Source organism: Eleginops maclovinus, chromosome 16, assembly GCF_036324505.1.
Source record: "Eleginops maclovinus isolate JMC-PN-2008 ecotype Puerto Natales chromosome 16, JC_Emac_rtc_rv5, whole genome shotgun sequence".
NCBI classification, from domain to species: Eukaryota; Metazoa; Chordata; class Actinopteri; order Perciformes; family Eleginopidae; genus Eleginops; species Eleginops maclovinus.
This window is the reverse complement of record NC_086364.1, coordinates 23,266,324-23,282,826: the sequence shown is the minus strand read 5'-3', so window position 1 is coordinate 23,282,826 and position 16,503 is coordinate 23,266,324. Positions and strand designations below refer to the sequence as shown.

The 16,503-nt window shown below is 41.9% G+C and overlaps 1 protein-coding gene across 3 annotated transcripts in view; it reads right to left on the bottom strand.

Moving 5' to 3' along the window:
* Window positions 1–16,503, bottom strand: part of nfixb (nuclear factor I/Xb) — a 175,881-nt gene that overhangs the window by 123,350 nt on the left and 36,028 nt on the right. The window contains exon 3 of one of the 3 annotated variants that reach the window (XM_063904332.1): window positions 8,906–8,941. The exons of the other annotated variants lie outside the window; for them this stretch is intronic. Coding sequence (XP_063760402.1) covers window positions 8,906–8,941 — 36 coding nt within the window. The remainder of the gene's footprint in view (window positions 1–8,905; window positions 8,942–16,503) is intronic. 3 annotated transcript variants of the gene reach the window in all.

Sequence of the window (16,503 nt, the reverse complement as noted above, 5' to 3'; positions counted from 1 at the left end):
AAAGGTCATTTGCATCAATACAAATGCAAACCCCGGGCTGTTCCTCGTTAGTCTGACTCTTCTCTTGTGCATTTTACATTCGTCAGCAGTTATTGCTCTTTTAAAACCTGATGGTTAACTATGTGCAACAGGTTTTGAGATCCTGCCGCTTTGTGAACTTTGCAGAATCAAATCTAACACATCTGTGTTTTATATTCCAGCAGTGACATGAAGTCCTCACCCTGTGCTGAATTTTCCAGTCAAATACACAACTTTCCATGTAACGCTCGCTAATCCAGCAGCTATTTCTCCGAGGCTAAACAGAGCACAAAGTTTATATCACGCTGCAGCTGCAGTGGGGAGAGGAGTCAGCGGAGTCTCAAACCCCTCGACTCAAGTTCAGGGGTTTAAAGAAGCTGAAACATCATCAGCCCTTAAATCAGACTGTAGTTCACCTGCAGTAAATCCAGCAGCTACCCTGCAGTATACAAAGCATTCAAACTAGCTGCACCTTTACCAGCTCTGAGAACACTTTAATGATCAATCATTATAAAACATATCAGAGATATTATTCTGAAATGGACCAATCAGACAATGACTACTTTTACTGTCACTACTTTAAGTACATTTAGAGGAGAGTACTTTCTACTTTCACTGGAGGAACATTTAGAATACTTTTACTGTGACAGAGTATTCCTACACTCTGGTACTTCTACTTTACTCAAGTACAAGATCTGAGTACTTCTACTTTACTCAAGTACAAGATCTGAGTACTTCTAATTTACTCAAGTACAAGATCTGAGTACTTCTACTTTTACTCAAGTACAAGATCTGAGTACTTCTACTTTACTCAAGAACAATATCAGAGTACTTCTACTTTACTCAAGTACAAGACCTGAGTACTTCTACTTTTACTCAAGAACAAGATCTGAGTACTTCTAATTTACTCAAGTACAAGATCTGAGTACTTCTACTTTACTCAAGTACAAGACCTGAGTACTTCTAATTTACTCAAGTACAAGATCTGAGTACTTCTACTTTTACTCAAGTACAAGATCTGAGTACTTCTACTTTTACTCAAGTACAAGATCTGAGTACTTCTACTTTACTCAAGAACAATATCTGAGTACTTCTACTTTTACTCAAGTACAAGATCTGAGTACTTCTACTTTTACTCAAGAACAAGATCTGAGTACTTCTACTTTACTCAAGTACAAGATCAGAGTACTTCTACTTTACTCAAGTACAAGATCTGAGTACTTCTACTTTACTCAAGTACAAGATCTGAGTACTTCTACTTTACTCAAGAACAAGATCTGAGTACTTCTACTTTACTCAAATACAAGACCTGAGTACTTCTACTTTACTCAAGTACAAGATCTGAGTACTCCCCCCTGCACAACAAGGATCTATTTGACTGTACTGTAATCTACTCGGAGCTGTGTGTGTGTGTGTGTGTGTGTGTGTCTGTGTGTGTGTGGGGGGGGGGGGATTGAAACAGCCTGCAGCTAGCAGCAAACACAAGTCACAAGAAGCATAGAGTGCGTACTCATAACCCAACACACTTCCACACAAACACAGCTGGTTAATAATACACACACACACACACACACACACACACACACACACTCCCGCCCTGCAGCTCTGTTTGCTCACAGCTGCCCGGCCTCCCTCAGTTCATCCGAGGTAAAGATATGTTATATTATGCAACCAAGTATAGATTTTCCACCCTTGGCAGGAGGCCAGCTTCCTGCTCCGAAGAGCGAGCTCCAGCCCTTTGTTCCCCGCGGGGCGACAGATATTCCTTGCCGGACAGGGTGGCCGAGTTACACGCAGGGAAGGTAACAGGAAGAGTCTTCCTCACATATTGTGTCTGAAAGTATTTTCCCCAGCTCTTGAAATCAGTTCACAACTGTTTTCATTACTGTTTGACTTGCAGGTTCATAAGCCTCCGAGCGTCAACGTTCCTCCACCCACCCCCGAGACAGGAAAAGATTTTCCCTCCGACATTAACCCAATAAATGCCTATTAAGCCCAACCACAGCGGATGAGCCGTGTTCCCAGAAGAAGAGCATAAAAGTAGATCCCACGTGCTAACTTTAACTCATGGATGTAATCATTGGGTGTAATCTTATCTGCTTAATAGCCAATGTGGATTACACTCCTGCATGTTTTCACCTCCAACATACCCAGCGCAGCATGAGGTAATGCGGCGCGATGATCAGAGGAAGCCTCGGGAAATGTGAGGTACAATCAACGAGCCAATCAATGCCTCTTTATCCCTCGTTTACTCAAAGGGAAGCCAAAGGAGCGGCAAAAACTTGATGAGAAATGACATCATCGAGCCGTGTGATGTCATCGCTTAACGGCTGAAAAGTCCCCGACACCGCCGCCATTTCCCAACTAACTGAGGCCTGATGAAGTCTTTGTTCAGTCTGTTGGAAGTTTAGGGGCATTAGAGAGTAGCTCAGGCCATTGTATTGAATACTAAATGTGATTTTAATATATGTATAAAAGCATCTACCCATCTCCCGGGTCAACTGTTCCAACTTCACACTGAAGGGTTCTGATCAACTCAACTCAATTTGCAACCCAAAGACAAACAGTACCATCACTGAATGTGGGACTTTTAGCTAATAGTCATAGCTTTGCAACGTAAAACTGCTGTTACATCACTGGAAACAGTTAGGTCACGCTAAAACAATCTATGGCATTCAACAACAGTTCAACCATTTATCAAAACTTTTAGCTAGCATACTTTTATCTAACTGTTGAGCTGATTAGAAGAATGATAGCTGGTTGAAACAGTTAGCTAAAATTAGGCTCAATGGTTGTACTGTTAGTTTATAGTGGGCCAATAGATAACATACAGCAATAAATCAACCATGTACCCATTACTTTGAGCTAACTTTTAAGCTAACTAGAAGAAGGCTACATGGTTACAACAGTTAGCTAAAGGGGAGAATAGGTCAATGAATAACATTTTCAAACCATTTATCCATTACTTTGAGCTAACAGTTACTTTGAGCTAACAGTTACTTTGAGCTAACAGTTACTTTGAGCTAACTTTTGAGCTAACTAAAAGAATGGTGCATGGTTGAATCAGTTTGCTTAAAATAGGCTAAATGGTTAAAACTATTAGCTTGATGTATGCTAATGGGTAAATGGTTGACACTGTTAGCTTAGCGTGGGCTAATGAATAATTGAATTGCATTTAATGATATTTCAACCATTTATCCTTTACTTTCAGCTAACTTTTAAGCCAGCTAAAAGAATGGTACATGGTTGTTACAGTTAGCCTAAAATAGGCTAAATCTGTTAGCTTATAGAGGGTTAATAGATAAATGAATGGCATTCAACAATATTTCAACCATTTATCCTTTTCTTTTAGCTAACAGTTACTTAGAGCTAACTAAAAGAATGACACATGGTGGAAACAGTTAGCTTAAATAAGGCTAATGGATAATTCGTTGAAAGAGGTAGCTAAAGGTAGGCCTTTTGAAATGATTGAAACTGTTAGTTTAATGTAGGCTAATGAATAAATGTTTGAATTGGTTAGCTAAAATACGGCTAATGGATAAAAGGCTAAAACAGTTAACTAAAAGTAGGCTTGGTTGAAACTGATAGCTTAAAGCAGGCTACATCGCAAAAGAGTTGCCTAAAAGTAGCTCAAAGGAAGAAGTGCTTCAAATTGTTCCCAAAAAACTGCTAACTCTCATACCAAACTATTTAGCAGTTTGCACGTGCAGCCTCTGTCCAAAAGGAGTGGATGATCAGCTGGTATGTAACGTTCTTCTCAGATACAGAACGTTTTTAATCCAGCTCTAAATTCTTAAACAATTCAGGCAACAATATCGTTTCCATTGAATGTCTTAGAATTGGTAGAAAAACCCTGCATCACTTAAAGTATACGGTTAGCTAAATGGTCAGCTTCTGGTAGTGGTAGACGATGCAATTTCCCCAAAACAGAAGTAAACATTGACCCCAGAAAAGTAAATCATATTCACTTGACGCTGGAGAGGAAACGTGAGACTAAAAGAAAAGGTAGGAAAGCCCCGTCCTGTAATATAACATGAACACACACTCTCCTGCTGTCATGCGATGGTTATAGGTGGGATTTTTCTTATCTGAAACAATGCACACCTGGGCTTCATGTGATTAAATATGTGCAGGTGCATGACGCTCATAGTTAGGCTTCAAACACACGGCAAACGTACGGAGGATTTGTTTCTGAATGAATTTGATAATACGTGCGGCATGTTTGTGCGAAAACCTGCTTCTCTTTTCTTTGGAAAGCTTATCTGAGAGACGGCGACTGAAAGAAGTTAGAGAGGAGGGAGTGAAGCGCAGCTCAGATTTCATCCAGATTAATCTGAGCTTTGTAATGAGGAGTCTACTGTATATATTTAGCCAGTGAGATGTAGGTCAGACAGGCAGGCAGGCCAGGCCAAACAACCAGCCCAGATTGCCCACACCGAGGTGACCTTGAGTGGGCCGCCGATGATCCGCAACAACAACCCCTCCGTCTATTCCTGTTGACCTGTGGCGCGCTGCTACAACGGCTCTGCGCGCTCCGGGGTTTCCGTGCAGCTCGTCTTCGTGGAAACAACAAAAGATCTCAGTAATGTAATATCACGCAGCTCGTCTTCTGACGGAAACGTTGCTGGTTGATGAATTACTGCGAGCGTCGCTCCGTGTGTTGATACTGGCATTAGCTCAAATCTATTCAACGGGAGAACAAAGCACACTCAGACATTTCTCAGTCTGTCTTCTGCAGCGCTAGACGTGGAACAAAACCAGATAAACAGTGCGAGACGCAACGACCATAACTACTACTGGTCTTACAGAGGACATAATGGCCTCTTTTCATTTTGCGACCATTAATTCACATTTAAAAGGTCATCTCTGGAGTTTCACTTGCAGAATGATGTGCACCTCGATGTTCTGCAGGTACAAAGTGATATTTAACCTCATTTTAGACACAACCAGGATTTAGTGACTTCACATTTAGTCTGGGAGCACATCAGGGTTCAATATGTAAGTTAACAGAGAGGAAGTGGCTGAGTTTAAGATTTATCAACAAGATTATTGATTATTTTAGTTAGAAACCATTAGAGCGGCAGGATATGCATCACTGATCCATCTGAAATGTATAGTAGTATGTATTACTTATGAGGCCAAGTTGCTTTATTGACTTAAAATAAATACCAGATTGTGCATCAGTTAAAGAAAACCCAAAGACATTCACTTTAATATAAGACAACACTTTTAAAAAGCATGAAATCTGCAGAATAAAGAGGCGGGAAACTTCATTTTCTGCATGAAAATCATTGCACCTTTAGTAAATATTATTCAGACAAGAGTATTTGTTCATCTATGAATTCTGGAGGGGGTCTTTGACTTACTACAAAAGACTCATCAGAGGTTCAGCCCTTGAGTTAGCCAAGTGTCAGGGAGATGTGACTCATTGCTGATCCTCCGGCTGATAAACCATCTATTAAAAACAAACTGAAGCCCAGGAGGAAAATCCGTGTGTGTGTGTGTGTGTGTGTGTGTGTGTGTGTGTGAAAGAATGAAAGAGAGTGTGTGTGGTAGAGGGTGGGGCACACACACACACTCTTTCATTCTTTCACACACACACACACACACACACACACACACACACACACACACACACACACACACACACACACCACTTGTGTGTGACCACAAACACCTTAGCTTCATTCGCCCTGTCCGCCGGCCCGACACAGCGCTCCCAACGCAGTCGCATAATGGCGGCTCTCTTGTTTGGAGTTATGAGTCAAAATCGAGCGGAGGACACGCTGTCCTGATGACAGAGCTCGCAAATATTCACCAATACCGTTTCATGCGTTGTTCTGCTGAAGGAACACTCTGTCTTTTCCAAATTCACACACACCCTGCCCCCTTTCTCATATTGTACACTAAGTATTTTGCTTTCCTCCGTTTATTCTAGCTCAATTATGTAATTTAGCACCGATGTGTGTGTGTGTGTGTGTGTGTGTGTGTGTGTGTGTGTGTGTGTGTGTGTGTGTGTGTGTGTGTGTGTGTGTGTGTGTGTGTTCAGTAGCCATGGCAACTGCACAACATATCGGCGACCACAGAACCGCAGCGAGGCCGCGGGCAGCGCCGGGTTGTGCCAATGACTAATCCATGCCAGAGGTGACATGACACACACATGCATATCACACACACACACACACACACACACACACACACACACATGGTACACACTCTTTAGAACACACACACACTGGATATCCTCCCATTCTTGTTGGCGGGAGCCTCCCATGGCACCAGCAGCAGGAATCCATTCTCCACGGATGCTGGGACAGCTGTGCTGATTCTGAGCGAGGCGCAGCGGGTTCTGCCTCTCTCTCTGCATGCGGCGCGAGATAAAAACTACATGCTACTTAATTTAAAATCTATACCGCCGGCTGCCAACACGCAGCTCATCTCATCTTTGTGTTTCACCACCAAAGAGAGCTCGGAAATGAAAGATGCTGTAAATCCGCTCCTGCTGACGCACGCCAGCCCCCGGTCAACAGCTGATGATAAACTCAGATAATGTATATCACCGACAGAGACGTTCATCACAGAAACGCCTCTTGGTTACATGCTGGGAATATTTTACCTGTTTTGAAGCTTCGAGATGAGAAAAAGCTCACATTTTAGGCTCTAGGGTCTCGGGTGCCAATGATAGGAGGCAGAAATACACCAAAGTGCCACCAAAACCGCACAATATCTACTTGCTCTCAATCAATGGACGCAGTTGGGGAGCGCCCTTTAGCATCGCTCAGGACTTTTTACCAGAAGCTGTATTATTCCTAGAGGTCTAGTACCCCTGAAACCAAACTGACCAGGTAATTAAAGCAGTAAAAACACACAGAATGAAGCATTTTCACGTCCGGACAAAGGATGAAGGGGCGACGACCTAACCGCTAAGGTTAGCATGGCTCCTTTCTATAATCACTTTAAAGCCGATGACTTAAACTAAATAAATTGTTTAAAGTTGAAAGGCTTAAAGCTGGATGAAAAGTAAACAATGAAAGCTTTTGGCAAACAACCTCAACAATGACGAAACTCAAAGAGCTGGCCGACTAAAGAGATCACCCATTTGTGACAAACGACAGATTTCTCTGCGTTTGAAAATGGTTGGAACATTTGGGTCGATGTAAGCTCACTAACCCTAACGAGATAAAAGGTATCGTTTTTAGAATTTTGAACCCTGAAAAGTTGCCTTAAAATGAGCCAAGAGGTCAAGGTTCACGATCGTTTGTCTGCGGGGGATTGGCTGCGTGGTTGGGATGAATAAGTAAAGGAACACGGTGTCCCCGGCTAACGTCTGGCATCGTGACCTGCTCCGGTTTCACCCCTGACTCCCTTTCTGTCCGCCCGTCTTACAAACCGTGCACCACTCAGTTACAACGGAGAACAATGGGTCCGCCTACACCTGTCAATCAGGAGCACTGTGACTTCATTTCTCCGTGTGCCGTCCAAAAACAGAGTGCTGTACCGGCTGCCCGATATTTAGACGTATGTGCAGCTGAAGCAAAACCCACCCTGATAGCATCTTTCAGGGAGAAATGTTATACTTTGCACTTTTTTTGAGCATGAAACTGCAGCTTGAAAATGATTCAGTTACAGGACAAAGGTGAGGCACGGCCGCCTGGAAATTGGCACCCAGCAACAACCTAATTGGCATGAAGACACCGAAAAGGTTTCAGCGGCATGTTTGCCCGGCCCGTGTGCACGCGCATGCATGTCTACGTGTTTTATTGTGAAAAATCCAACATTTTCTGTTTATTCAGACTGTGGTTCCATCAGATTTTAATCCTCGGAGCAGCTGTTCCTACTCACTCTGCAGGAAGAGAAGGAGAGGGGAGCTGGGGGGGGGTGATGTGAGGGCCGAATAAATGTAAAGTTAATGCTTCAAAGTCCTGATATTGATTACGTTCATTAAATGGGATTTCACATTAAAACAAACTAGCTCATGCTTTGATATTTTCTCTGCAAACACAGCGCTCTGATAACGCTCGCCGGTGACGTCAGGAAAATATAATACATCCTCTCGGAGAAACACCCGGAGCTGATAAAGAAAGGCTGCAGACGGGGAGGAAAGAGCAATAAGACGCTGACCTCGAGGCTGAGGTGACTCCAGAGAAAAACAACACGGGATAAAACATGTGGCTTTAAAGACACGGAGAAGAAAGTGTCCGGTAATTTAAAAAAAAGGCAAAAATAAAAGCTGGTATTTCAGAATGAATGTTTGTAGTTACGGTAAACTCAAACACCACGTTAAATATAGCTTGCAACATAATATATATCTTCTTCTGTTCCAAATATTTTCCTCTGCACACATTAAAACGAGGTTCGCCAATAAAAACACAGACAACTTTTCATAGTGTGTGTGCCTGTAAAACCTTCAGCTGCAAAAAAAAAAAACATTTTCTGGAATATGGAATATAGAAACTACGGAAGAGGATGAGGGCCAAATATGACTTTCATTTCATTTTGAGATCTGACCAGAAGTGATTCTTTTTTAGTTCTGAGTTTGAAATCGGATTCTGAGAGAAAAGACAAAAGTATGAAAGTCAAAATTCTGAGATATAAAATAATACTGTTTTTAAACCTCAGAATTCTGACGGGGAACAGAATGTTGAGTCTTTCTTCAAATGTTGAATTTTTATGACAATTCAAATTTTTCTTCAGATTCTGACTTCTTTTTATTCTGACTTTTTCTCAAAATTCTCTATTTTTTCCCAGAATCTAAACTTTAATCTCAGAACGAAATAAAAAGTGACTTTGGTCCGATCTCAAAACACATTCACACGTGGCCCTCGTCCTCTCCCGTAAGAAACACAGACACCTAATGCGGAATAAAGAGGGACTAAATGGGACTTACCACTAAGGCATTGTTTAGAAGGTGAGTAGGGTAATACTTTAGTGTTGAGAGGGTAAAGAGACGAGGACAGCAGGGTCAGCGTCCAGGCGGCACAGGGGGAGGGGGGGGGGGGCAGAGGGAAGGAATCAGTTAAAACGCCATGTGAACAACATCTGAGATTTACACATCACGAGGTGACACATCTGACAATTATAAAAATGCAATAAAAGGAATAAAAAAATGTCTTTAAGGTCGTGCTGGGAAAGCAACAAATACGGACAAAAAGTCAAAAATAATTGAACTTGATGGAAGGAAATCGTCTCTATTTCAAAATAAGAATGAATGGGAGATTATGAGTTATGAGACAGGGCAGCAACACATCTTTTGACACAACTTTAAAAAGCTGTATTACATTATACCTAAATATAGATGGGATTTTTTATCTCTAAATTAGATCAGCATGAAACACACACACACACACACACACACACACATCAGCACGCAGCGTTCTCCAGCCATGCCGCTTCTTCTTCTGCTTTTTAAATCACAGTTAATAATTCATTCAAATGTTTACTATTGCTGCCATATCCGAGGTCCAAGCTCGAATTCTTAATTATTAACAGCAATTAAATAAACAAAATGTGCCTCTCCGTCTGCAGGGGACTGCTGTGTGTGTGTGTGTGTGTGTGTGTGTGTGTGTGTGTGTGTGTGTGTGTGTGTGTGTGTGTGTGTGTGTGTGTGTGTGTGAAGTTGTTTCTTCTGTGCACAACACATAAGGTAGGGAAAGCAAACAGAGGGTAAACAGAGTCTGATGGCACGCTGCGAGTCAGCATCATGTGCAACATGTGTACTGCATTACTCTGTGTGAGCTTCTGTTGTCAATTAGTTTTAATTGAGGGGAAATTTATGTAGCTAAATAAAAGCTCCTTTTGTTCGGAGATTATCTGCTGTGAGAGGATTTTTTATCAATTACAGATAAAGTCATCATCTCCAAAGGCCTGTGTGGAAGCGCAAGGAGGGAAAAGTGAGAATCATAAACACATATTCTCGTCTAGAGGCAGCGCGCACATCTGTTTCCTGCAGGTCTAAGTCACACTCAAGTTCTTAAGTCAACCGTGTTTGTTTCCTATTATAGTTTCTCCCATAAAATTAAGAGTTAATGGTGTATAATAAATCTCGTGTCATCTCTAAAGGCTTGTTTGTCATCTCTAAAGGCTTGTTGAGGAAAGGTGACGATCATACACACATATCCTCATTTACAGGCATCTCCGCTTCTATTTTCTGCAGGTTTTAAGTGATATTCGAGGTCTTAAGTCCGCACACTTGTCGATAAAGTGAAGATAAAGGAATATTACTTTCCCCTCTCTGCAGTCATCTAAAGGCTCCTTTTAAATTGCAAGAACATAAAACACATTTTCTCATTTACAGGCCACGCTGCACATCTGGGCTTCTATTTTCTGCCATATGGATCTTAAGTCAGTATACTTAGTACCCTATAATAGTTTCTGCAATAAACAGAAGAATTAAGGGAAAATAATAATAAATCTGGTGTCTTTTCTAAAGGCTTCTTTGGAAATGCAAGTACGGACAACTCAAAGAAAAACCAGTATTAGCCAAACACATCCTGACAGTTTGTAAGTCTCCTTCTGTGTCTCAAGTGAGCACACTGAGTACCCTGTAATAGTTTCTACAATAAAATCAGGAATTAAGGGAAAATAATCAAATGATTTCAGAATTACAAGGATGCAAGACTCAGAAAACGGAGTACCATACACACATTTAGAGGCAACACTGCAAATCTGTGCTTCTATTTTCTGCCATTTGGGTTATAAGTCAGAACACTTAGTACCCTGTAATAGTTTCTACAATAAAACTAAAAATTAAGGGAAAATAATAATAGAATTTGTGTCATTTCTAAAGGCTTGTTTGGAAATGCAAGGACAGAGAATGCAGAGTCAAAGTGAAACACATTTCGAGGCACCGCTGCACATCTGTGAGTCTATTTTCTGCAGGTTTTAAGTTAAATTCAAGGTCTTAAGTCAACCGTCATAGCACCCTATAATAGTTTCTACAATAAAATGAACAATTAAGGGAATATATTACATCTCCTCTCCCTCTCTGCACTCATTTCTAAAGGCCTGTCTGGAAACACAGAGACGTATAATTCTCATGTACAGGCAACGCTGCACATCTGAGAGTCTATTTCCTGCAGTTCTGAAGTTAAATCCTGCTTCCAAAGTCAACAAACTTAGTGCCCTTTAATAGTTTCTCCAATAAAATGAAGAATTAAGGGAGAACAATAAATCCCCCGGCGTCAGCGGGAGGACCACGCTATGATTCTTTTGGCTGCTAAAGTTTTTCAAATGGAAAGCAGACAGGAGTGGAGCAGCCGAGAACATCCTCACGTCGTCAGCGGAGGAAGACCGTTTTAATAAAACCACTGTAACAACCAGAGGCCTGCAGGCAGCGGGGGGTCGGTCAGACCTCCAGATCCAGAAGTGCTGCTGGGAAATCTGAAGTACATTTAGGAGTGTATGTAGTGTGAGAGAGGCTTTATATTCTGCAGTGAAAAAGCTTGGTAAAAAGTTCCGCCAGCAGCCGTGCCGGACCTTCTCTCACACTGTGGTGTTTAAATGCTGTTATGATGGTAAAGAACTCAGATTGTTCACTTACTATCGCACATCAGATTAAATAAAGTTGCACTATGACTGAAAAGCAATTTAAATTCACACATTTATTACAGATGCATGAATAAAACCACAGTGTATTTCACTGAAAACCAGCCCAAACTGATTTAATATGAGGGGGATTTGTAATCATAAAAAAGGAATTGCACTTTTTTAAATAAATGACTTGGAAATTGCTAAATGAGGAGCAGGCTGGAGGAAGCAGTTTTCCGTAAGATAAGTATTTTATAAAGTGTGTGTGAATGCAAAAGCAGCTGGTGATAATGTAAGAGTAAATAGACAGAAATATAAACATATAGTCAACCTGAAACACGTGTTGCATTCAAGTGCAGAAACAAAAAAGGTTCTGATATAATATGTGTGGAAATTTGCAGACATTTTAATCCACAGCAGCAACAAAGAAGAAAGTGTGAAATATGCACCCATTTCTATAAAAGAAATGGCACTTTTTAAAATATAAATGTCTGTGCATGTTAGAGGAAGCACAGCAGGAGAATAAATACAGAGAAATAGAAAATGTAAAATCAACCTGAAAGACGTGTTGCATTCAAAGTGCCAAAACTTGTAACAAAGATCCAGATAAAAACCGCAGATGCAGAGGTAATAATCACACACACACACACACACACACACACACACACACACACACACACACACACACACACACACACACACACACACACACACACACCAAGTCTCTGCAATTTTAGAAATAACTGGAAGCACTTTTTATTATAAAGGCTTGGGTAATTGCTAAACGAGGTGCACGTGAGAGGAGGCAGGTATTTTGTACAGCGGGTTAAATGCTGATAATGTTGGAGTAAAAAAGCAGAAATATAAAAAATACACGTGTTGCATTCAAGTGCAAAAACGTGCAACAACGATAAAATCAGCAGATTCAGAGTTTATAACCTCTCACACACACACACACACACACACACACACACACACACACACACACACACACACACACACACACACACACACACACACACAGCAAAGTCTCTCCCAGCTCCACATGAAGCCTCTGAAGGCGGCTCCTCTCGCCGGGAAAACACTCCTGCAGCCCGGCCGTACTTTCCCAAACCTCCGCTCAACATTCTGTCTCCCCCTCCTCCTCCTCTTCCTCCTGCAGCCTCCCCACACCCCCTCCTCCTCCTCCTCCTTTTTTATATGAAATAATTTCGGGAGAAGCGCCATTTTCTCTCCAAAAAACCCCCCATGTGCGCACCGGAAAAGTTGCAGAGACGCGCTCGGAGGAGAAGTTGGAGAAAAGACGCAGCAGCAAACACGCGAAACACACACAGGCAGCGCAGCAATAACACAACAACACCCCTCCACCCCACAAGCTGCCCCCCAACAAGGAAATAAGAGGTTTACCTGTGTCAGGCAGTACGGGGAGTACATGGTTATTTGTGGAAATGTGAGAGCTTATTATTGGATGGAAGCTGCTGCTGCATCGCTCTCCGTTTCTCACTCCATGCTGCTGAAACCCCGCCTAGAAAGTGAAAGCTTGCACAAACTTTCAGGGAAAAAACTTTATCTCCCTCCCCTCTGCTCGGCTCGGCTCTGCAGGACCTTTTTTTTTTATATCGCTCTCCTCTTTCTAACGACTTCTGCAAAAAGGCGGCATTTTATTTTTTTACGCGCATTTATTTCAGAGGCAAGGCGCGACTTGTGACTTTTCAAAATCAGATTCATATTTACTCAGATCTGCAGAGGAGGGAGAAGTACTCAGATCTTGTACTTGAGTAAAAGCAGAAGTACTCAGATCTTGTTCTTGAGTAAAGTAGAAGTACTCAGGTCTTGTACTTGAGTAAAGTAGAAGTAGCTACTCAGGTCTTGTACTTGAGTAAAGTAGAAGTACTCAGGTCTTGTACTTGAGTAAAGTAGAAGTACTCAGGTCTTGTACTTGAGTAAAGTAGAAGTACTCAGGTCTTGTACTTGAGTAAAGTAGAAGTACTCAGGTCTTGTACTTGAGTAAAGTAGAAGTACTCAGGTCTTGTACTTGAGTAAAGTAGAAGTACTCAGATCTTGTTCTTGAGTAAAGTAGAAGTACTCAGGTCTTGTACTTGAGTAAAGTAGAAGTACTCAGGTCTTGTACTTGAGTAAAGTAGAAGTACCAGAGTGTAGGAATACTCTGTCACAGTGAAAGTATTCTAAATGTTCCTCCAGTGAAAGTAGAAGTACTCAGGTCTTGTACTTGAGTAAAGTAGAAGTACTCAGATCTTGTTCTTGAGTAAAGTAGAAGTACTCAGATCTTGTACTTGAGTAAAGTAGAAGTACTCAGATCTTGTTCTTGAGTAAAGTAGAAGTACTCAGGTCTTGTACTTGAGTAAAGTAGAAGTACTCAGGTCTTGTACTTGAGTAAAGTAGAAGTACTCAGGTCTTGTACTTGAGTAAAGTAGAAGTACTCAGGTCTTGTACTTGAGTAAAGTAGAAGTACTCAGATCTTGTTCTTGAGTAAAGTAGAAGTACTCAGGTCTTGTACTTGAGTAAAGTAGAAGTACTCAGGTCTTGTACTTGAGTAAAGTAGAAGTACTCAGATCTTGTACTTGAGTAAAGTAGAAGTACTCAGGTCTTGTACTTGAGTAAAGTAGAAGTACCAGAGTGTAGGAATACTCTGTCACAGTGAAAGTATTCTAAATGTTCCTCCAGTGAAAGTAGAAAGTACTCTCCTCTAAATGTACTTAAAGCAGCGACAGTAAAAGTACTCATTGTCTGATTGGTCCATTTCAGAATAATATCTCTGATATGTTTTATAATGATTGATCATTAAAGTGTTCTCAGAGCTGGTAAAGGTGCAGCTAGTTTGAATGGCTTTGTATACTGCAGGGTAGCTGCTGGATTTACTGCAGGTGAACTACAGTCTGATTTAAGGGAGATTATATTTACCATCATTTATCCTAATCTGCCTAGCAACTAAAGGTGTTAGATAAATGCATTGGAGTAGAAGTACACAGTAGCATGAAATGGAAATACACAATACCTCAAAGTTGTACTATTTGACTGAATGTACTTTACACTGCTGCCGATCTGCTACTAAAAGGTATTGCTGAGTTAAGGTGCGTTCACTGACCTGTCCGTACAGGTTATGGAAGTGAAACAGTGATCAGAGCGCAGAGGAAGTCTGTATAAAATGTGTGCCTGATTCGACTTTGTTTAAATGTATTTAATCCCGTTCAGGTTATGTAATGCACAAATCAAAAGATCCCGTTTGGCCTCCTGATGTGAGGATTTCAGCTCTTAAGTCTCGTGCATTAAAGGCTAGCGTTAGCTCGGGATTATATACTTAAACTCATGTGCAGGCGTTTGAATCGGCGCATTATCTCATCACAGGCCGTAAAGTTAAGACTATTTATTTACTGAACCAGATTTGACCCGGCGTGGAAACCCACAACTGTAGCTGCAGAGTCAGTGAAGCGAGTCCAAGCCAAACAGCGCTCACTGTGAGGCAGAAAACCAGCAAACAGACGTATAATCACAGACTGCGCACCCTTCAAAATACTAAATTAGGGTTTGTGTGTGAGGAAACAGAAACGTCTCTGTCACACAGCGACACACATATCACATAAAAGTCATGAAATAAAGTTATTGGCTCGGTTCGGGAGTACGGCGGGGATTTGGGCGGGAGTGAAGTCATTGTGGAGGAGCTGGGATCCCTGACATCGGAGTCCCACAGATTTACGAGGCCTGCCGCTTGTGCATGTCTACCGCAAGCCTCTGCAGGAGAAACAAAGGGATCCGGGCGCTGTGCGGCCAATTACTGCACACAGCCAGAGCAGAGAGCCAGGCAGGGGGGGGAGGCGGGGGGGAGAAAGTGTGCGGTCAGGAGTGTATGCACCACACGAAACTGTAACCTCCCAACATCGGGGGCTTTCAATGTGGATACGATACATGATGTCACACAAAGAACACCTTTCAGTTCTGCTTCTCAGGGAGGTGTGTTGACTTCCATAGAGAGAGGTGCAGGAATGAGTCCTAAAACCCAGGAATGAGTCATCATTTTAGCACTTCCTGTCATCTGGTCCAGAGGTCAATGGTTATCTGAATGGGTTTTTGATTGTCAGCCTGAAATAAAGTCTGTGGTAAAAATAAGTTGACGAGATTTTAATGTTTTGTTGGTGAATTTAAAAACTGAGGTAACTAACAAGTGTGTAAATGAGATTACAACATTAGCCGCCTTTAGCTTAGCGGTGGTGACGTGAAGTCATGTGACCGTGCTGTAGTTCCTTTATAGCCCAACATTAGCCGCCTTTAGCTTAGCGGTGGTGAGGTGAAGTCATGTGACCGTGCTGTAGTTCCTTTATAGCCCAACATTAGCCGCCTTTAGCTTAGCGGTGGTGACGTGAAGTCATGTGACCGTGCTGTAGTTCCTTTATAGCCCAACATTAGCCGCCTTTAGCTTAGCGGTGGAGACGTGAAGTCATGTGACCGTGCTGTAGTTCCTTTATAGCCCAACATTAGCCTCCTTTAGCTTAGCGGTGGAGACGTGAAGTCATGTGACCGTGCTGTAGTTCCTTTATAGCCCAACATTAGCCTCCTTTAGCTTAGCGGTGGTGAGGTGAGGTCATGTGACCGTGCTGTAGTTCCTTTATAGCCCAACATTAGCCGCCTTTAACTTAGCGGTGGTGAGGTGAGGTCATGTGACCGTGCTGTAGTTCCTTTATAGCCCAACATTAGCTTTTTACTTCAGAAATCATGAAGAGGTGTTAATATGTGGAGATTATCCTGCTGAACTAAACATGTAAGTATCATAAACGTTTGTTTGTCTGACAGAATCGTAGAGAAAACAGGGATTTTAGCCTCTGCAGACCATTTACATGCACAGAAACCTACACAACACACTACAGAAAGGGAAACCCCCTAGAGCATGGAAGGGCCTCTTTAATTTACTGTAAAAAAGGTCTATTGACCATAAAGACCAAAAAG